Below are 23111 nucleotides of genomic sequence, written 5' to 3'. Positions count from 1 at the left end.
GCACGCTGGACTCGTTTCGTGGGTGTAAAAAAGAGGCGATTTTATAGATGTTTGGCGGATCCTAGCTCCTATAAAAAATAATTAATCAAAAAAATAAAACGATAGATGCACCCCAATGGTGGATATCCATAGCATATTAAAAAATTATTCCTCTAGTGCCATAATTGAGGAAGGGGGAAGTATAGTACGTTTGTATGGACAACGCGCTGCTATCCAGCCCTCTTAATACAGTTGAATATATCTTCTCCTGAAGTTTGTCCATTTAAATATGTGCACATAAGTAAATCTTCAATACTTTTATTATATGTGTAACGAAGTAGAAGATCTTTAAATGTGTTGCAAGTGTATAAAACCTTTCCAAATTGTCGCGGAACACCTATTCAACACTAGTGTTCCGCGGAACATGGTTTGGGAAACCCTGTCTTATGGTATGGTAGCTCGTACTTCCTCATTATTTCGAAGTTTCTTCTATGTCCAACCAATGTCATAGAATAAAATATCACCAAAAACACTCCAGGGGGTGAGTTTTAAGAAGGATCACGACGGTGCAGACTGGATATGCCAGCGTTTTTTTTCTTTTTGCATGTGTAAAACTATCTAAAAAAAAACATGTGCCGCGTACCACTCTGTGTGTCTACACCTTAAATATAATACCTCTGTAAATATAAATATAATCACTCTGGAAATGATTAAGGCACAGGCACACATATAGGTACGAAGCACGTGCTTTTTTTAGATAGTTTTACACATGCAAAAAAATGCTAGCACGCCTGGTCTATGCTATTCCACCCAGACCAAAAGTCACCCCCTGGAGTTTTAACATAGGTTTGAGACAGTGATTCCAATATTTTATAATTTACATGACCTGAAGAAACGCCATTCCCAGCTGGAAAACACGAGCACATGCATGGCGTACGATTCAATGTGTTTGCGCTTTGATGCCCGACATACAAAGTAAATATAAATATCGCCCCGATAAATAGTTGCATCACGTTTAATAATCTTCTAAACCGATAACAACTTAAGGATATTTTCGAAATAATTGTATTTCGACTTGATAAAAGGCAATATATCGTACATATGATATTAGGGATGCAATATATCGTACTATTTCCGGTAAGTGGGTCGGTAAATTTACCGGTAAATATATAAAGCACGAAGTATGATGAAATACTACAAAAATACTGAAACCAGATTGTAAAACCAAACGAAACGGTTTATTGCCCATACTAAATCGCTTTATAGCGATAAAAATGTAAAAAAAATGTTTTTTCAACTGATCACTGAAACAATAGCATAATACATATATTAGCCGTTAAAATTATCTAAAGGGATTTATGATAAAAATATTCACGAAAAATTAGTATACACAACCTTTTCCGGTGATTTTTTTAATTTCCGAGCATGAAAGGTGTACTATTCTTATATGTACATACATATGTATAACACTCAAAACCTATTCACTAGCATTATTAATTATTTACCTACATATGTATGTACATACATATATCCCAAGTTCATTTAGTAATCCTTCCGATATACTATTCAGCCAAAAATATATATAATTTCCGAATGGAAATGACGGTAAATATGCACTCCCTAGTTCATAGATATGTGCATATACATATACATATATAGGAAAATCGTTATCGTTCAACGACAATGAGTTTAAATTCGTTTAATTGTGGTTTTTCTTCTGACTAAGACACTTGGAATCGATCATCAGAGAGGGTTTACTGTATTTTCTTATATTTTGTTGAGATTATAGCACGATGTATATCGGCGATAGGTTTAATCCGGTAAGTAGTTACACATTTTCATTTATTTAGATCTGTTAATAGGGTAAATTATATGTATGAAAATATCAAAAAAAAAAAACGAATGGAATGGATGGAGAATGGCTCTCACGGTTTACACGCTAATTCTCACGGTAATTCACTTCCGCACAAAATTGAGTATTTATTTTGTTCTAATTTCAATATAAATTATTAATCCATATTGTAAAATCAGTAAAAAAAATCACCTAAATCATTGTACTAAAAGTGGTTGGTACTACATAAAATGTAGTGGTACTAAAATAGTCTCATAACAGTCATAACCAATATGCTTGAACGTGTATCTACATATGTTTAATTATCGAATTTTGTTTTTATCCTTCTTATATTCCTCAAATACATGTGACCATACACAAAAGTTGTGGGTTGGTCACATCCGTATTTTTTAATTTGATTTTAAAAAATAAAAATCGCTCCAGCATATTATAAAGACAATTCCACCTGGTTTTACAGTCTGATATATGTAACTAAATATTCTTTTCCGTGCTCATTTCTTTGTAGATTAGCATCATTTTAGTAGGTAATCTTTTAGATATTGTCAAGAAATTTCTCAATTTCAATCCTGAGTTTTTCGGGATTACATTTACTAAAACCGGGATTCATAGATATCGAAAAACGCTCGGGATCCCGGAATTCGATTTCCTAACGGGGATAATGATGACGTTGTCGCAAAGATTTGTAACTTTTTATTTTCACTTTCTTATAGATTAATATGTAGTTCAACTTTGTTAGTTATAAAAATCTAAACTGCACGCGGTTACATGTGTCAAAAACGTTAAGCTTTTTAATAAAAAAAAAATGCAATAAATTACATTTTTCAATCAAATTTTCTACAAAAGCGATTAACATATTCGGAAAAATTTTAATGAAATATTTTCATAGATACCTTTCCCAATAATATGGTTTTTGAAAGAAGTATATGTACATACATGTACGAATAATGATTTTTTGACTTTATTTTAAATAGAGATTGTCTAGGCAGAATCTAATGCAAACGGCCACACTATGGGGCCGGATCGAAAAAGTTTAAGCACATAATATTTTGAATTGTTAGAAATATAAGCAGACCAAATTCACCCTGATATTTTGGCCTCCTTGAGTGTCATAAAACTCTATAATAGCAAATATGTATTATACATACGTATATATTCGTTATTATAGCGATCGATAGATGTCATTGATGAAATAATAACACACACTAATTTTTAACACTTGTAATTTTTGCCAAAAAATATTATCATTGAATTATAAAAAAATAAATTATGTATTAATTTATTGAGCTATTTTTTATGAAACTGCTTTATTTAAACATGATAGCAGTTCAAATTAATTTAAATTTCGTAAGCGTTCAATTACATACAAACGAACATGTATAGGTCTTTTAGTTCACGAAGTCTATTAATAACTTGTGTATGTTAATACATACATGTAATGCTGCGTACGGACCAAACCAACGACGATTTTGGTCCAACGATTTAACCAGCAGGATAAAACCAGTAGCGTACAAAATATCGAAATAAAAATTAAATTTAAAAATTGAAATTAAATATCAAAATTAAAAATATTATTATTATATTAAAATTAAATTCAAATATCAAAATAAAATTATAATCAATATATTAAAATTAAAATAAAATATTGAAAGTTAAAACAGAACATGCCCAATTTAAATAAATTTTCGAGATTGACCTAAAATTAGATCATCAACAATCACATACAGGTAATCCTCGACTTTTTTTTGTCGAAGATGTTTTGACTTACGTAGATACGCACTAAGATCGAAAAAAAAATGAAAGAATTATTATTTTTACTTCCCCGTAATGCGCAGTTACTGAGAATATATCATGTGTTAGTATGGGTGACCGAGTGATGGTTTCAACCCGACATGTTGTCGGTTTATCAAAGGAAATTTTGTTGTCTTCAATTGTTTCTCTCGTCGAAATAAATCAAATAATTAAATCCATCTCAGAGGTAAAATTTATCGGATAATGTGTGATTATTAATTTTATTTCGACGAAAGAAAAAAAAAACCCTTTGACAAATCACCGACATTTTTTTTGTTAAATATTTCATCGACGGCGAAACACATTGTGTATCGTGACGACTTATAAGAAACAATAACAAGGTTTTTTTCGCTCGTAATTATAATATTTCTCTGGTTGTAATGCATAATATAAGCATTTTCTATCAAAATGTACGAGGCCTTAAATCTAAACTGGATGAATTAGGTTCTAACTCGGCTATTCAATGTGCTGACATCCTGGTACTAACGGAAACCTGGCTTGACGACTCTGTGCATGATTCTTTTTAATTTACATTAATGACATCTCAAAAATAATTAAGTATTCAGACTATCTTTTATTCGCCGATGACCTTAAGCTTTTTATGACAGTTAAGTCTCATAGTGACGCAGCCCTTCTCCAATTGGACTTAGATGCGCTGTCAAGTTGGTCTGTCGATAATAAATTATTTTTTAGCATTCAAAAATGCTGTGTTCTCAATGTGACAAGATCTTCAAATCGCTTGATTTATCCATATCGCCTAAGTGGTGTTGAATTAAAGTTTGTAGATGAATATTGCGATTTGGGGGTCTTGTTCTCGAATAATTTTCAATTTAAACGACACATAGACAATATTTGTTTGCGTGCAACAAAAATGCTGGGATTCTTACTAAGAGTTAGCAAACCTTTCCAGAGTACGTTGGTGCTTAAAATTCTTTATGAATCTTTAGTACGTAGTATTCTAGAATTTTCTTCTATTATATGGAATCCTACCCATATAACTCGTTCATTGAAGATTGAGAGAATCCAAAAGCGGTTTCTCAGATATATTTATTTGAAACAGTATGGTTATTATCCTTGGCTATATCCTAGTGCATTCCTATTAGTTGCGTTAGGTTTCAACTCATTGGAGTCTCGTCGGAATATGTTACTGGGAAGACACTTTTTTAAGCTGTTGAATGGGATAATACACAATCCTCAGGTTCTAAAGGAATTTAGGTTTAATGCACCTTGTAAATTCAGGGACATGAGAAATCGTGATTTGTTTATTGATCCTTTGGCTCGCACAAATATGTTGTCAACGGCTCCTATATCTAGAGCGATATATCTGCTTAACAGGATTTCTGGTGAAATTGACCTCTTCAATATAAAATATACTTATCTGGTTGAGTGGTTGTTGAGGAATGCCAGTGGTTGATTTTGCCTATTATAAATATTAATGATTGTTATTACTTTATCTATGTTTTTTCTTTTTTTTTATGATTTTATGATTTTAATGATGTTGTGTTAATATTGTTATTATTATAAGTTATTATTACTGTTATCATGTTATTATTACTGAATGACCGGCCACAGCGACGCGTTGGAGATCTCTGTAATGTCACTGTGGCTAATATGTTAAATAAATAAATAAAAAATAAAAAAAATATCGTCGTAATTCAAAACATTGTTGTAATTCAAAACATCAACGATGATCTAATTTTAGCTCAATCTCGCTCGTTAGCTTAATTTTGATATTTAATTTCAATTTTTTTATTTAATTTTTATTTCGATATTTTGTACGCTACTGGTTTTAAAAGTTGGCCCAAAATCGTCGTTGGTTAAATATTTCCGAAGGGGGAAACACAGTTGTTATCGTGACGACTTAAAAGAAACAATAACAAGGTTTTTTTCGCTCGTAATTATAATATTTCTCTGGTTGTAATGCGCATCGTCGTAATTCAAAACATTATTGTAATTCAAAACATCAACGATGATCTAATTTTAGCTCAATCTCGCTCGTTAGCTTAATTTTGATATTTGATTTCAATTTTTTTATTTAATTTTTATTTCGATATTTTGTACGCTACTGGTTTTAAAAGTTGGCCCAAAATCGTCGTTGGTTTGGTGCGTACGGAACATAAAACAAATGCGTGTAAATTGTATACAGGCAGAAACATCATTTAACAAGAAGAAAAAAATACTGTTCAGTTTTCTTTCATGGTACACATGTAGGCATGCAATAAGAAAAACCATAATTAATTAATCAAATAAAAAGTACAGCAAAAAGAAATAAAATGAAAATAAAAAATGTACCATGAAATAAACTGAACAATATTTACTGCTGGCTAAATGACTTTCTACCGGTATACAATTTACGGGCATTTCTTTTCAATAATCACACAAGTTATTATTTTATTAATAGAAAGACCTATAATTAATATTTTTCATTAAATTATTTTTTATACAATTTTACCTGATAATTAATAAAAAATACATTTGCAATACAGCATTATTTTGAGTTAAATTCATACATATATATATATATATATATATATATATATATATATATATATATATATATATATATATATATATATATATATATATATATATATATACATATATATATATATATAAATATATATATATATATATATATATATATATATATATATATATACATACATATATATATATATATATATATATATATATATATATATATATATATATATATATATATATATATATATATATATATATATATTTATATAAACAAAAATCAATGTTTGTCTGTCTGTCTGTCACGTACGCGTTCCTATACCATTCAACCGATTGCGATGAAACTTACATGAGTTATTATGTCTATGCCCGCGATGGTTTATGTAAAAAAATCCTCCAAAAATGGGAACGGGAACGTGAAAACAGGAATGAGTGGCATTGCAACGCTATAATTTCAAATGTGTTCACATCGCCACCTGCGTTGGTAGGGTAAAATAAAAATAAAAAATGGAATAATTTATTATATAATTAATGTGTACTGTAATTTGATTTTGATTTTTAAATGCTTTTTATTATTACGAAATTATGTTCACAATACATATTATATCTATTTTAATAGCTACTGATCTACTGATCATTTTTTATTTTAAAATTTAATTTAATTTGGTTAGTAATCATAGTATTATATTATTTTAATGTTAATGCACAGCATAATAGGAAAAAGAGTAATTTAATTTGATTATTAAGTATTAATTTGAAACTGAAACATTTATCACTGAAGCACATTTATGTAGCACAGATTTAGAAACTAAAGCACGAGCCAAAACTCTGGATAAATCAGATTACCACGACTTTAAATCAGGAACGGGAATTGCATGCATTATTGTGGCATTGCAACGCATACCGGGTTCAGCTAGTTAATAATAAATTTCATAAATTAAAAAGTTAATAATAAATTTCATAAATAAAAAAGTTAATAATAAATTTCATAAATTAAGAAGTTAATAATAAATTTCATAAATTAAAAAGTCAATAATAAATTTCAAAAATTAAAAAGTTAATAATAAATTTCATAAATTAAAAAGTTAATAATAAATTTCATAAAGTTCATAAATAAAAACCGTTAATTTTGTGAAATTGAGTGAAAATTAAATTTGGAATTTTTAAAAAATTTCAAAGTCATATGACGTTCAATTTCACAATCAATTCGATATAAATATCAATACGATAAAACCATCCCAGGATATGTATGTATTTGTATACATATTAGGAGATTCATTGAGTGAATTTTTCACCATTAAATTAAATAAACCGACATATTTTAGAACGGCCCTATCTATTTTATTATATTAGTTTTCAATCAATTACTTACATACATATAAATAGTCAAATTACACGTGTTCTGTATACTACAATTTATGTAATTATTTTCAGATAAACTTTGGAATTCTTCTAATACTAATTCAGTCCAACTACCAAGTGAAAGCACAATGCTCCCGTGGCAAATATCTCACGAATGGAGTATGCATCCCACCCTCATCAACCATATGCCCATCTAATAGCATATACTCGAACGGACTATGTCGCTATAGATCTGACTATCTGTGCTCAGGTGGTACAGTTTACACCAGTGGAGTGTGTGCCAAAGCTCCAGTAACTATAGCTTGCTCTCAGAGCCCCCAACAATGTGCCCAACCCATGGTCTGTTCCTCGGATAACATGGAGTTGTGTCCCTACAAACAGGTCTGTCCCCAGAACACGGTTATGTACAACGGAAACTGCGTAGCCAAGAGTATAGCTCGGTGTCCCACAGGATCCGTACTCCAAAATGGACACTGCGGCCGTCCGTCAATCTGCCCTGTAAACTCTTATCTAAGGCAAGGTGGATGTATCGAAATTCCAAAACTAGAAGTAACAGAACTGACGAGCTGTCCTTTGGGATCGCATAGATCTGGCCATATTTGCGTGCAGGATTCAAACGTGGTCTGTCCTCTTGGGTCTGATTTCGTCAATGGCATTTGCTCTAGAGAAGAAGAGTGCACTGGGGATCATTTTATTCATAATGGAGTGTGTGCCCAGTGTCCTGTCAATGCTGAATACACCAACGGCGAGTGCATTCAGTGCAGACCAGATATGATCTTGAGTAATGGACGCTGCTCTTGCGAACCAACCAAGATCTTGTTGAACGGCGACTGTGTCCACATCAACCAAGTTCAATGTCCCGACTATGAAATTGCAACCAATGGAAAATGCACACCCAGATACTGCTACGGCAATAGGTGTTGCTTCGATTCATTTTGCAACTCTTGTTTCGACAGTTGCGAGCAACTAAACACAGACTCCTCTTCCTTATCGATATGCCAGAGTAACTGCATGAACAATTTACCTCCGACAATTGAACCAGTACACTCTCCCGTTCAAATAGTTCCAATTGCTCTCCCGACTCAAAATTTTACAACATCCGATACATATTCAGACTACGCCAACATCATGAATATCACCAACATCTTAAACAACACAAACGTACACAACGTCGTAACCACAGCAAACAACAGCAACATCAACCGCATCAAACTAGGAACAGATTCGAACGCGTCCCAAACAACTTCCAACAACGAATCAGCTGTATATTCAATCGAAAAAGAAGAAAACTGTTGCGTCATCTCAGAACCCAGGAGATGTAAGATGCGAAATAATAAATACCGTTGCACTCACAAAAGACGACACACTTGCGGTGAGGACTGTCTCCAAACAGAAGAAGCACATTATAAAACTAGACCAGTTTTCATACCACCACAACCACCTCAAATAATCTATCAACAACCTCCACCTCAACCACCACCACCTGTAATCATCTATCAGGCAGCTCTACAGCCGCCACCCCCAACCGAACAAATCATAGTCCAAGAACCTCAACCTCAATACGTGCAACAGTCTCAATACGTGGAGCAACCTCAATACGTGCAACAATCTCAATACGTGGAGCAACCTCAATACGTGCAACAATCTCAATACGTGGAACAACCTCAATACGTGCAACAATCTCAATACGTGGATCAACCTCAATACGTGCAACAATCTCAATACGTGGAACAACCTCAATACGTGCAACCTCAATACGCGCAACAAACTCAATACGTGCAACAACCCCAATACGTGCAACAACCCATGTACATAGAACAACAACAACAACAACAACAACCCGCAGTCTTTCAACAGCCCCAAATTGTTACTAGCCCTATGGTAATCCAACAACAACCTCCTGTCATGCAACAACCTCAAATTATACAACCTACAGTTGCACAACAACTTCCAATTTGCACTTACCAGAATAGTTGGAAATTTGTTCATTGTTTACCACAACAAAATATAAGTAATGATTTTATTTTAATATGAAATAAACATGAAAAATTTATATATTTTAATTTATTTTTTTTATTTTTAGATTGTGCCACTTGTGATAGAAAAGTGTGTGGGACATATTGCTATGCACAGCAAAACGTAATAGGATGAAATATTTTTCAACATCAATTCCATTATCTTTAATAAATATCTTTTTATATTCAAGTCAACAATATGTATATAATAATATTAGTATGTAATATTATAGTATAAGAATAAATTAAATAAATATAATCGATTTTGTATCAAGAAATAAATATGGGTTATAATTTTAGTAATCTGATGTATGTAAATTATGCATATTGAGATTCTATTACTTTTAATGAAATATAATTCATATAAATTTTGGATGGTTTCATTTAAATTATAGGAAACGTAGATACGATTCTGAGACATTTCTTCACGGACACTTCATCGCAGGATATTATATCGCGAACAACTTCATCGTGGTGGCATTTTATCGCACGAGCATTTCATCGCAGTGGCATTTCATCGCGGTGGCTTTTCACCGAACGAACATTTCATCGCAGGGACTATTATTCAAATATTTGGAACAATGTTTTTTTAAATCAAAGTTACTCTTTTTTACAAGGATTTTATAAGCATCACTTCACTGACAAAATTCCTAAATTCTTCCGATCGCTTTGAAATTTTGCCATTTTGCGAGGTTTGACTGCCGATAGAAATTTCAAGTTCGATGGAGAAATATAATCGTAATAAACCCGTTTAAGAATCCAAAAATTTCGGAGATAGTGACAGCTAACCTTTTGCCACTAGCCTGTAGCCTTATATTTTTAACTTTCCACCCCCCCCCCCCCCCCACCCAATCATTTTATCAGATTAATTAATAAAAATAATTGAAAACTTCAACCAGCAAAAAATCAACAAAACTATAAATTAGACTATTTTAAAATGCCACTTCGGTGAAAAGTACGTGCGATGAAATGGTCACGCGATTAAATGTCCGACACCATATGTATATTATTTAATATATATTTCAATTATAAAATCAATAATTGTAAAACTATACTTGTAAATCAAAAATATGCTGTTTTCTGAATTTATTAAATCCAAACATATATGAAATGTTTAATACGGCACCTCGACGTGTGGGACTTTAGCGGGCAGATTACGCAGATTACTTTAGCGCTCAGTACAATGAGCGTGCAAAATAAGTTTATTTTGTATCGTCGATTGCTCATTTAAAGAAATTTACAAGCCTACGATAACTTTTCTGCCAAGATTACATATTATTTAACGTTAATTGGTACTTTAACAAACTTATTCTCGAATTAAAATTGTCATCAATTAGAAAAAAATCTATGCACCGTTTAAGAGGGCTGTACACCCGAAACCTTAATTTTGTTGCCGTTCCTTTCTTTGATATATATATATATATATATATATATATATATATATATATATATATATATATTGAGTGAATGCGACAATATATATGTATATATCAATATATATATTGAGTGAATGCGACAGTTTCGCTTCGACCAGATAATACGTATTTTAAATCGACAAAATTGAGGTTTCGTATTCTATTTTCTCCTCCAAAACTGGACCAATTTTTAAAAAAATTTCCTCATCGGTATGAGAAAGATATTTTCTATGTTTATATGCTCGTATTTTTTTAAAAATCAACCGTTAAATAAGCACGCTGGACTCTTTGCGTGGGTGTAAAAAGAAGCAATTTTATATATGTTTGGCTGCTCCTAGCTCCTATAAAAAATAACTGATCAAAAAAATAAAACCACAGAAACATGCCTATGGTGGATATCCATAGCATATTAAATAATTTCTCTAGTGCCATAATTGAGGAAGGGAGAAGTGTAATACGTTTGTACGGACAAGGCGCTGGTGTCCAGCCCTCTTAATAAGCTTGAATTAAAATATAAGATATTATAGGGAAAATTGGCTTACAATTTCTTCTCAATTTTTTTTTTTTTTTTTTTGTGCCATCTTATCGATTCCCGATAAATCATCACCAGCGATATCGTTGCTCTTCAGATCATGTACGGGCACTACGGAATCATCACTCCGTCCCCAAAATTGTGAATTGGGCTTCTGAATCTCTCAGATTCAGAACACCAATTCGTGAGGCTTTTTTCGCTTTAAACGCCTCTGCTGGTGAGTTGTGTCCAATAGCTGCAACGCTTCTATGTTAGGGTGACGGTGCAGTCTCAACTCGTGCCTCCCGGCGCATTCTCGGATGACTTCTTTTACTTTTTTTATTTTAAGGTCCTTGTGGATCTCTTCATTTGTGACGAAGCAATATGCATCGGTGATAATCCTCAAAAACTGGTTTTGACATCTTTGCATTTTTTCGATATTGGATGGCTTACTGCATCCCCACAGTTGTATGCCATATGTCCATATTGGCTTCACGATTGCCTGGTATATCAGTTTTTTGCATTGTAGGTCTAATTTGGAGTGTCTTCCTATTAGCCAATGCATTTCTCTTTGTTTCATTCGAATCTGTTCTATTTTTTTTTTAATGTGATGCCCCCACGTAAGCTTTGAGTCAAGATGCAGTCCTAAATATTTGGCTGACAAAGCTTGTGGAACTTGGATTCCGTTTATGAAAGTCTGAGTGCTGACACTATTTCGTCGCAGTGCAAATGTGACCTGCATTGATTTTAGCTCGTTGAGTTTCATTTTCCAGTCCTTGGTCCATTTGCTGATCTTGTCCAGTGCACGCTGCAGGCGTTCAAATGCTTCCTCCTGCGACTCGCTCGATGACATAATGACTGTGTCATCTGCAAATGTTCCAATGAATGTCTCTTCGCTTGTCGGGATGTCAGCAGTGTATATCAGGTACAGTATAGGCCCTATTACTATTAAAAGTTAGAGAATGCCTCCTCATGAGCAACTCTGAATTTGCGTCCGGATAAGTATGATTCCAGTAATTTGACATAATTTCCAGGTAATGACTTGCTGATTTTGTGGATAAGTCCTTCGTGCCATACCCTGTCGAAGGCCTGTGAGACATCAAGAAATACAGCCGGACAATACTTTTTTTTCTCTAGCGATTGCTCTATTTTTGAAATAACACGGTGCACTTGATCGATGGTAGAATGTTTCGACCTAAATCCAAATTGGAAGTCGGGAACATCGATTAAGGGCTTGAGTCTTTTTAATAATAGTTTTTCGAATAGCTTAGAGATCGCAGGCAACAAGGATATTGGTCTGTATGATGTTACTTGTTCGGGTGACTTTTCTGGTTTCTTCAACATTATGATTTGAGCAGTTTTGAAGCACTCTGGCACATGCTTGAGCCGGAAACATGCATTGTATAAGTATGTTAGCATGATAATAGCCTTTTTCGAAAGTTCCTTGAATAGTGAGATTTCGTCAATTCCAGGTGCCTTTTTAGGATTTATATTGTCATCTATTTCTTTAGCTACTTCCATAGGGGTGACAGTTTTGATTAGTTGCTGTGGTTGATACATTGGTGTATAATCAGCATCAGATTGAATATTGTGTGGTTGGAATACTGTCTCTAAGTGTCGTGCAAACAGCTCAGCTTTTTCTTTGTTGCTTCTTATCCACTCTCCTTGCGCATTTTTCAGAGGTGGTATTTGTAGAATTGGTCGTTTGAATTTCCTAGTTGCTTTCCATAGTGAATGATTTTTATCAGCTGCAGGGCCCAAACCTTCCAAATATTTTTCAAAACAATTTTGTTTGTGCTCTTTAATAAGTCGGTTAACTTTGTTACTTATGTGGTTAAATTCTCTTTTGTCTGCAATATTTCTGGTTCTATGCCATATTCGTCTTGTTCTACGTCTTTCTTTAATCAATTGTCTAATTTCCATGGGGTAATTAATGATTTGGTCCGGTTTTTCTTTTGGTACAGGTGTAGCTTCTTTCGCAGCCTCTCGTACAGAGTCAATAAAATTTTGAGTGTGTAGTTCGAGATCTTCTATAGTTTTAAGTTTCACTATTAAATTTATTGATTGGTCTAGTTTTTTTCTGAACATATCCCAGTTAGTGCGTTTATTTGTCAGGTTCTGTCTCCTTATTATTTTAATTACCAGTGTGCTCAGTGTCATCAGCACTGGTGTGTGATCAGAAGTAAGGTCCTCTATTCCTTCGACCTCAATGTGGTTTGGGGCTATTCCTTTGGATATAAAAAAGTCAATTAAATCTGGTACCTTTTTACTGTCGGTCGGCCAGAAGGTTGGTTTTTGTGAGGAATGATACTCGCACGAGGAGCTCTGAATCGCGTATAGAAGGTTGTTTCCTTTACCAGGAGTTATAAGTCGTGATCCCCAAGCTGTATGTTTAACGTTGTAGTCTCCTCCAATAATAAATCTTGGCCCAAGGGAATTAAAGATGTTTATAAATTGGTATTTTGTGATGGTATGCTTTGGAGGACAATATGCTGCAGCAATATTTAAGTCAGCATTGCCATATTTAATTGTGATGATAGTAGCTTGCATGAATGGTTCTCTGATATCTTTTTGTTCGAAGTGCTGGATATTTTTTTTGATTAAAATAGCAGTACCACCGCGAGCTCGTTCACTAGGATGTGTTGTCCAATAAGCTGAGTATCCATTTATCTTTATGTAACTTCTTTGTGAAAAGTGTGTTTCTGATATTAGTGCTAGATCGATGTTGTTTGTCTTTAAAAACACTAAACTATAGCTTAATTAATTTTCTGTTTAAATCTTAATCTTATACTTAATTTTCAGTCAAAAAAAGGCTTCAATACTAAGAACGATTAAATACACTTCACGTATAGTATAGCTCCTATTCTAACCAAATATTACATAATGCTGTCAGTTGATAATTTAAATATTTTTTTGTCTGTGCTAAATTTGATGTGATTTTTAATAAAAAAAAATATGTTTACTACGTCAACATATCCTATGCGAATTATCAAAGGCAACATTTGTGTGTCAAAAAATTTTAAGATAAGATTTTCCATCGAATTGACATTGTTTAGCACCATTGCCATTCAAGCAACGGAAGGGGCGCGACTGTTAGCCGGAATAAAGGTAAAATACATAATACATTTAAATATATTATGTCATCACTTAACGCTTGAGTCAAATCTTGGTGCAATAATTTAATTTAGCTTATGGCAATATTATAATTTTTGAACAAATATTTGAAGATAAATCATTCCACTGTAATACATATTGTATGTCTTCAATGAAACAAATTTATATTTATGTATATGTATGTACATATGTATATTAAAAAAGCTTGTCAAAACGTTACAATTTCAATTCAAGTTCAATTTAAATGTCAATAAAAAGCGTTATATATGCATATATGTATGCTACCATCCAAATATACATTTCGTTCGATAGTGAACAAACTAGTTTGTTCATGCACAAACTATTAGGCGTTAGTTTAAATATTCTCATTATTTTGTCCCATCTTCTATGTATTCTTACCCTGGGTTACAATACATTTTATACCAGGAAGGCTTTACAGGTAAACCCCAATGCGCCTTCCTGGCCAATTACAAACAATGTAGCATTTTTATTACACAAGTCGCTGAATTACGAGACACTGAAAACTCGCAAATTAACGAGACATCTATGAATTAATCCCTTCAAGAGTTCCACAAGGTTCTCGCCTTGGACCACTTATATTTATGATGTTTATTAACGATCTCATTCATCTTCTGCAGTGTCAATGCTTACTCTATGCTGATGATCTTAAAGTTTTCCATCCTATCAATAGTGTATCGGATTGCTTAAAATTACAATCCGTCATTGATACAATATCCGAATGGTGTAGTGTAAACCTTATGCATCTCAATATTTCAAAATGTTTCTCATTGACACTTTCCAGAAATCATAATCTATGTAATTAATTAACTCCATTTACAATATTAATAACTAAGACCTTATAACGAAAAACTGTGCCAGAGACTTGGGTATTCTAATATATTGCAAACTGTCATTTAATGAGCATTTTAACCATATAGTCATTAATTCATATAAACTATTGCCGATTGCGAAGCCCTTTAAGAATCCGCATACTCTAATATTGCTCTATAACAGTTTGGTTCACGGTAATATGGAGTATGCTTCAGTTATATAGTCTCCTTATTACCAAACTCACATACATAGATCATTCAGAATCGTTTTCTGCGCCATTTATCCTATACAAGACACCTATACAAAACAATTTAACAAGACCAGTCGTCTTGTTAAATTGTTATCATCTTATAATGACAAACCCCTTAAACATGTGAGCTCTTCACGAAGAAATATAATTTTTGTATCAATGTTATGAAAATAAAGGAAATCACTGAATTTTATAAACCGGAAGTGGGATTTTTCCTCTTAGAAAAGTGAAAAATGTTGAGACCACGATTATTTCCACACTCCTGAACGTATCAAGCTGAAAAATTATATTTGTATTCTTTATGCATTAACTTAGAGCTTATAAGGTTTTTGGTCAGAATTCATATAGTAGTATTTTTTTTTTTAATTTTTCATTATTTTATTATTATTTATTTATTATTATTATTTTATTTCGACCTTTTTAATTATTTTTATCTTCTTGACATTTATTGTGTATAATATTTATAATAATTTTGAGTAATGAAAAAATCTGACAACCGGAAGTTGAACTTTGTCTTGTGTAAGTTTCCCTATATTTGCACTCAATTTGTATCGAAAATGCTCTCATAACCGGTATGTGTTAACGTGCATGTATATTTAATTATAGAATTTTGTTTTGTGACCTTCTCATATTCCTCAAATACATAGATAAAGTCATGGGTTGGTCACATCCGAATTTTTTAGAATAGTAGTAAAGGTATTTATAGCAACGTTGTAATACGGTTCCGTGGGATTTGTTTTTTAAATGCTTGGCTTTTGACATCTCAAAGGCTTATGACAGCTCAAAAGTTTTGACAGCTTAATGTTTCATGCGACAGCTGGTGAGTATTTAAAGATAGCTTTTGACTTTAGCACCTAAGCTAAAACCAATAGATAGTGCATGCACAAATTAGTATGTTCATGAACGAACCCGAGTGGACACTTGGACTTCGGACAAAATGGTTCACTATTTTCAATTACTATTGTCAACCTTTTTTCGCCCTCTTGCTTTGTTGGACAATAGTGAACCATTTTTTGTGAATAAAAGAAATCTGTCCTACATACACACACATATATATATATATATATATATATATATATATATATATATATATATATATATATATATATATATATATATATATATATATATATATATATATATATATATATATATATATATATATATATATATATATATATATATATATATATATATATATATATATATATATATATATATATATATTTATATATATATATATATATATATATATATATATATATATATATATATATATATATGTATGTTTGTACCAATGGCGTCTAGGGATCTTTGTAAGTCTGCTAAATTAACCTAACCCAGGGGTCGGCAAACTTATTTGTCAACAGGGTCAAATCTCAACAGTATGTACAACGATTGAGATTTCTTTTGAGAGCCAAATTTCTTTATATGCACATACATTGGTAGGTACACTGTTTATTAAAATTAAAGTTTTGTCTTAATTAAAGTATAGAAACACAGAATAAAACTCGATTAATATTAATCTTACTTAATAATAATCTTATTTATTAATAAAAATTAAATTGTAAGTAAGGTATCCAAAAAATTAGATCATGACTAAAGCCCGGATAACCAGCGTGCCGTTTAGTGTTCAAATGTTGTAATTGCATTGCTAAAGGTTTGCCGAACCTTTTTTACAAAGCATTTACAACAATTGAACAATGAGTGGCACGCTTTGGGTTCGTACTCTAATCATGACAACACTTAATGTGAACAATGGCCTTGCATCTCCTTGGAAATTTGTAGTAAGTCAGGTTTATATGCTGTTGATTTTAATTTTAGGCACTATTCCAGGCTCTCATAAATAAAACGACTTCTCAGTTTACTTTTGATAAGGTTCGTGCTTGAAAAATATTGTTCGCATGAATATGTAGAACCGAAAAGGGAAATAATAGAAAACGCTATTTTTTTCAACTGACCACATGAGTCAGACCTCAAGTCTCCAGGTCTTTCAAAACAAACCACTTTTGATGTGAACTAAGTTCACGTTCTTTTTTCTCCAATATTCCCATATCAACACAAAAACGTTCAAATTTAGAGAGCCATAATTCTTTGTTTTTTAAATCCACCAATTGTATTTCGAAGTTGCCAATGTCAACAATAAAGGGAGAAAGATGAAATTCTGTTACAGTTGCATTGAGAGTCACTTTGCAGTTTCTGAATTCCTGAAACCTGTTGAGAAAAGCTTCCCTCATATTTAAAATAGCAAATATTTTGAAATAACAAATGTCAATATCAGAATTATTCTCTTGGCGATGTTTCAGCAGGCTTGGAAAGTGAATCAAAGTTTCTCTTTCAAAATCTTGAGCAAAAAAGGATAATTTGTTTTCGAATGAAATAAATTCTAACATCAAAAAAATTGTGTTTCCTCTTCCCTGTAGTTTACGATTAAACTGATTTAGATGAAACGTAACGTCTACCATAATTTTTTTTTTTTGGATTCACTGATTGTTCGTTAGTTCTGGATAGTGTATACCCTTAACAAAGAGAAATGTTTTAATTTCTGTTATTAAGGAAGCAAAACTTTTTCTCTTGATAACCAACGTACCTTGTCATGCAGCAGAAGATCTGCGTACTCACTTTCTGTTTCAACTAAAAAATCTTTATATTAGCGATGATTAAGAGCATTAGCTATAATGGAGTTGATTATCTTAATCACCAATTCCATAACTTTGCGAATTTCTTCTGTAAATGTCTGCGTACAAAGCGCTTCTTGGTGAATGTAACGTCTACCATAAAATATTATTTTGGATCCACTGATTGCCCATTAGTTCTGGATAGTGTATACCGTTGTCAAGGAGAAATGTTTTAATTTCTGTTAATAAGGAAGCGAGTAAGCAAGTACCTCGTGATTCATTTTTCCTTTCAAAATAGCAACAAATCCTTTTCTTACGCCGGTCATACTTTTCACTCCATCTGTTGAAATTCGAATAATTTTAGAGCACTTTAAATTATTTATTTAGAGCACATTAGAGAGCCACGGTTTGCCGATCCCTGATCTAACCTTATACCTTCTGCTTATTGGAGATTTTTAGAGACTGATAGATTCTGTGTAAGTATTGAAATCTGAATCGGAACTCTAATATCTGTATTGGAATTGATTACAGTAAGCAAAAAAGATCACTTTTTCTAACCGATCTGTACTAATTTTGAACCACTAAGTTCGAATATGACAATGTTCTTTGTTGGATTTTTCTCGTTTATGAGAAATAAACGCTTGAATCAAAGTTTTTACGGATTTTTGGCTATTTAACTCAAAATCTAGTTTTGTTGTGCCAAATTGGGTATTGGAATCAATAGTCTGATGTATTTTCTATCGATGGTGATTTTTATTGATTTAAAATACTTATTATGTAATGATGTAGCTAATTTTCAAAAAAAGTCAAAATTTTTTTTTTCACACATTTTTTTCTCGAACTACATATTATGTATCCGTTGGATTGGTTTTCAATCTTATATTTTTGACTTTTAAAATTCACTAGATAATTAATTATACGTATTTTAAAACAATAAAGAATTACAATCAACAGAAAAAACATCTGATTATGGATTCAAATACTTACTTTTGGCACAGTAATAATAGATTTTAAATTAAAGACTATAATAGCTATAAATATGCCTTATATCTCATAAATGAGGAGAAGCCAACAAAATCAATGTCATATTCTAATTGATTGGGTCAAACTTATATAGATAAATAGTTCGTAGCAATCTGACATACATACATATGTCATCCATGCCAATATTTTTAAAAGTTTCCATCAAACGATCGTCTTGGACACGGTCAAAGGCCTTTCCAAAGTGGAAATGCTTTTTTAAAGCAGATATACACTGGTTTACGGACTTCTCTGCATTTTTTAAGTAGTGTTTTCATTAGAAGTAGGATAGTCACAGTGCTATCCATTGTTTGGCAAACCTTTAACAATGCATTTACAACCTTTGAACAATACACGGCCCCCTCAGGCTCCGGTGACTAGTTTTCATGCATACAAGGGCCTCTCGCGTACCTAAGACCCTTCTGAACCCAAAATGCTCTCTGCCAGTCGCCTCTTCACACATGAGTGAATTTTGCCCTGTAGTAGTCTATAATCCTTAATAAGATCTTCAATGTATAACTCATTAGTAATGATTGGCCTAATGAGTCATTAGGGCAATTATTAACATTACTCTTTTTTGGTAACGGGACTAATATGAAATTTTGCCTGAAACAAATTCCTCTTCATCTTCATCTACGTACATATTCACATAAGCGACAATAAAATACAATTCCTCCACCAATATCATTATCCTCCACCAATAACATTATCTTCATCGCAATTACATATCTTCTATAATTTTTACTTTGTCAATGTAGGTACATAGTAACAATATGTAGTTTTGTAATCATGCGAAAATTCTAGAAAATGCTCTCACAGCCGGTATGTGTCAACGTGTATGTATGTTTAACTATCAATTTTTTTTTATATGTACTTCTAATATGTGTTATATACGTAGATAAGGTCATGGATTGGTTACATCCGTTTTTTTATAAACAAATATCAAAAGCAAATTTCGGAAACGGCCACTTACGTTTACGATAACACTATTGAATAGTTTCTTTATTATATAATATACAAAAGCGTAACCCTATGAATTCGTAACCCAAAAATCTAACAAATCGTTTATGTAGTATATACAACAAGGTACACTTTTAAAACTCGCAACGTCCCAATCGTTCAAATATACGCACGTGCAAATATATCAAGTATCGACAATACACCCTTTGAATCATCAAAGTGTCTAATATCATTCATAGATATGTATATATTTTTTGACTTTTGAACCACTTCAGTATTTTCATTTGTTCAGCTTTTTCTGCCAATATGTATATATATATATATATATATATATATATATATATATATATATATATATATATATATATATATATATGTATATATATACATATTTTGTATTATATGTATGTATATATTCAGCTATTTTCATTTTTAATATATTCCTACTAGCCTTTTAAGTAATTCATATTCGAATTCAATTCGACTAGTCAATTATATCTCTACAAGCGCAAATATATAATACTTTCAACAATGTCCGCCAGTTGTAATATATCAATTCAGTTTTGACAGCTCTGATGTTTTTATGAATGTTTTAGAATTCAATAATGCGTTAATATTTGTTAGATATTACGAATAAAGGTAATAAGCACCATATTACGATAACTCTAAGAATGTGTTCAAAATAAAAATGTGACTTTCCAACTCAATTTACTAGTCGAAAGACGTTTTCGTCTTACCTTGTACCAACTTGAAGTTGAACAGTATATTCAGTTGTAATTTATTTTGACCAGTTGGAATATAATTCGCCAAGTGAATCAACTTACGTAGGTTAGACGGAATATATTCCAACCAGTCCAAATATATTACAACTGAAAAAACCCAAGTGATAGGTTATATGGAATACACATATTACAACTAGAAGATACACTTTAACTGTAACATATACATGCATACATAAATTTGTACATCATGAAGCATTCTTTACGTATTCTTCAAGCACATCAAAATACTTAACAAAACATATTTCTCCAATATATAATTTAGTGTTTCTTCCACTTGTTCTAAAATGAAAACCCAGAGCTTGTATATTTGTTTGAAACCGAATGCTTTTTGATGTTGATTATACTTTCAGATGCTGAGAAGGATCTCACTATTCATCCTACTGCTATCGTACATTGTCAATTCTAAAACCACAACGGCCGATATAACAATAAACGAAAGAACCGAATGCCTCCAAACGGACTTCAACGAACGTATACAATGCATCAACAAGCTCAGAGAAAAACGTCAAATCACATACAATACAAACATTTCATGCACCGGAAGTGATTGCAATCAACCTTGCAATGTAATCGACTGCGACGTAATAACCCCACCAGCATTCGTGGAACCCATCATAGACGTTTGCTTAGAATCCTGCCTGTTTTCCTGCACCGGAAACAACTGCACCGAAAGATGCGAACTGTCCTGTCAAACTCCACTGATAAACACAACAAAATCCGAAATAATCGTAGAACCTTTGATAGTTGCAACAATACGACCCATAGAAATATTAGCGCCTCAAAGTCCACTTAATCAAATTGAACTACCTCAAAGTCCACTAAATCAAATTGAACTACCTCAAAGTCCACTAAATCAAATTGAACTATCTCAATTTGCACCCGTCCCAGTTCAACCAGCACCCAACGTAACAACGATTATCAGACTAACAAACATCATCAACAACACTAACATAGTCAACGTGCCGACAACGCTCAACAACACCAACATCAACAAGATAGATTTAGGCTCAAACGACTCATCAAAGTTACTAAACAACGGAAAAGCGAAAAACGTAAAGTGCTGCTACGTAGTTCAACCCAGATTTTGCCAAAACACTGTCGACTCAGAAAACAAAACATTAGTCAGATGCATTCACAGACAGCATCGAACTTGTGGCAAAATCTGCACTTCTAGAACTCTCCACGCACAAGTGAGGCAACCCTGCAATGGACCCCCATCGACCTGTGCTCCATCTGTGGCTTATGTTCCTCAACCAACTCCCAGGTGTGTCTACCAACCCCAATGGCCTTATGTACACTGTGGAAATTTCGATAATCCTGATTGTAAAGGCTGCTACGATCATTACGGCTACGGGTTCGAAACTTATCACGGAAAGTCAGCACCCGACTGTAGAGGATGCTACGATGATGGATACAACTTGGAATCTTTATTTAGACAAGGTCCTTATTACAGACCCGGATACTATCATACACCTCCTGTCTACTTAGGGGAAGCTAATCAATTAGTAGACCAAAGATGTGGCCCGGGAGGATGCTTCGGAAACGAAATGATAGATCCTGTTTTTGGGATGCCGTCCTATTCTCCATATTCCACATCTGATCCACAATATCCTTACAACTATCCACCACAGTACTATCCTCCTGTTGCTCCTTCTGTCCCAGCCCAAAATAAAACTCTCCCCGTTGACACTGTCGAAGCATGGTACGAGTACTTAGATAAGACTTCCAATAAAACTGCCTACCCTTATCCGCCTATTCAATACAATCCGCCTCAGTATGGTCAAATGCCTTCAACATATCCTTACAATAATTTGCCATTCTTGAGGATTCCCGTGAATGAAACTATTCTGATTAAAAAGTAATGAGTAAGATGTAGAAGCTGTTCTGTATGCAAAATTATTTTCCAATAAAAAATATAAAAAATATATATAAATTGCCATTTTATTGAACTTTTCATAAAAAATTTATCTCCATGCTATATAATATTTGTCGTATTGATAATACTTTTCAAATAGTTGTGCTATATTTACTAAGTTTTCGCAAAATTCTTATGGTATTTCCAGGAACTGTATTTAATCAATGATATCAATGTACCGAAATGATCTATAATAGACGGATTATGTTTGAGTAGTT

At 32.6% G+C, this 23111-nt stretch overlaps 1 protein-coding gene across 1 annotated transcript; it reads left to right on the top strand.

Annotated features, from left to right (window-relative positions):
• The first annotated feature begins 1680 nt into the window (after positions 1-1680).
• Positions 1681-22887, top strand: LOC143921308 (uncharacterized). Its single transcript, XM_077444556.1, has 6 exons — positions 1681-1799; positions 7535-9445; positions 9546-9601; positions 9873-9999; positions 14428-14511; positions 21329-22887. The coding sequence occupies exons 1-6, from the start codon at positions 1773-1775 to the stop codon at positions 22838-22840; spliced, it is 3717 nt and encodes a 1238-aa protein (XP_077300682.1). The 5' UTR covers positions 1681-1772; the 3' UTR covers positions 22841-22887.
• Positions 22888-23111: the final 224 nt, after the last annotated feature.

The sequence above is a fragment of the Arctopsyche grandis genome, chromosome 13 (genome assembly GCF_051622035.1).
Source record: "Arctopsyche grandis isolate Sample6627 chromosome 13, ASM5162203v2, whole genome shotgun sequence".
NCBI classification, from domain to species: domain Eukaryota; kingdom Metazoa; phylum Arthropoda; class Insecta; order Trichoptera; family Hydropsychidae; genus Arctopsyche; species Arctopsyche grandis.
This window is presented reverse-complemented; position numbering and strand designations above follow the sequence as displayed.

What these genes read in the sequence shown, in the direction of transcription:
- LOC143921308 (XM_077444556.1), top strand. Translation starts at nt 1,773, where the DNA reads ATGTATATCGGCGATAGGTTTAATCCG. An exon ending in ACCAGAATAGTTGGAAATTT is followed by an intron (nt 9,446 to 9,545) that starts GTTCATTGTTTA and finishes TTTTATTTTTAG; the next exon opens with ATTGTGCCACTTGTGATAGA. An exon ending in ATTGCTATGCACAGCAAAAC is followed by an intron (nt 9,602 to 9,872) that starts GTAATAGGATGA and finishes TTTAAATTATAG; the next exon opens with GAAACGTAGATACGATTCTG.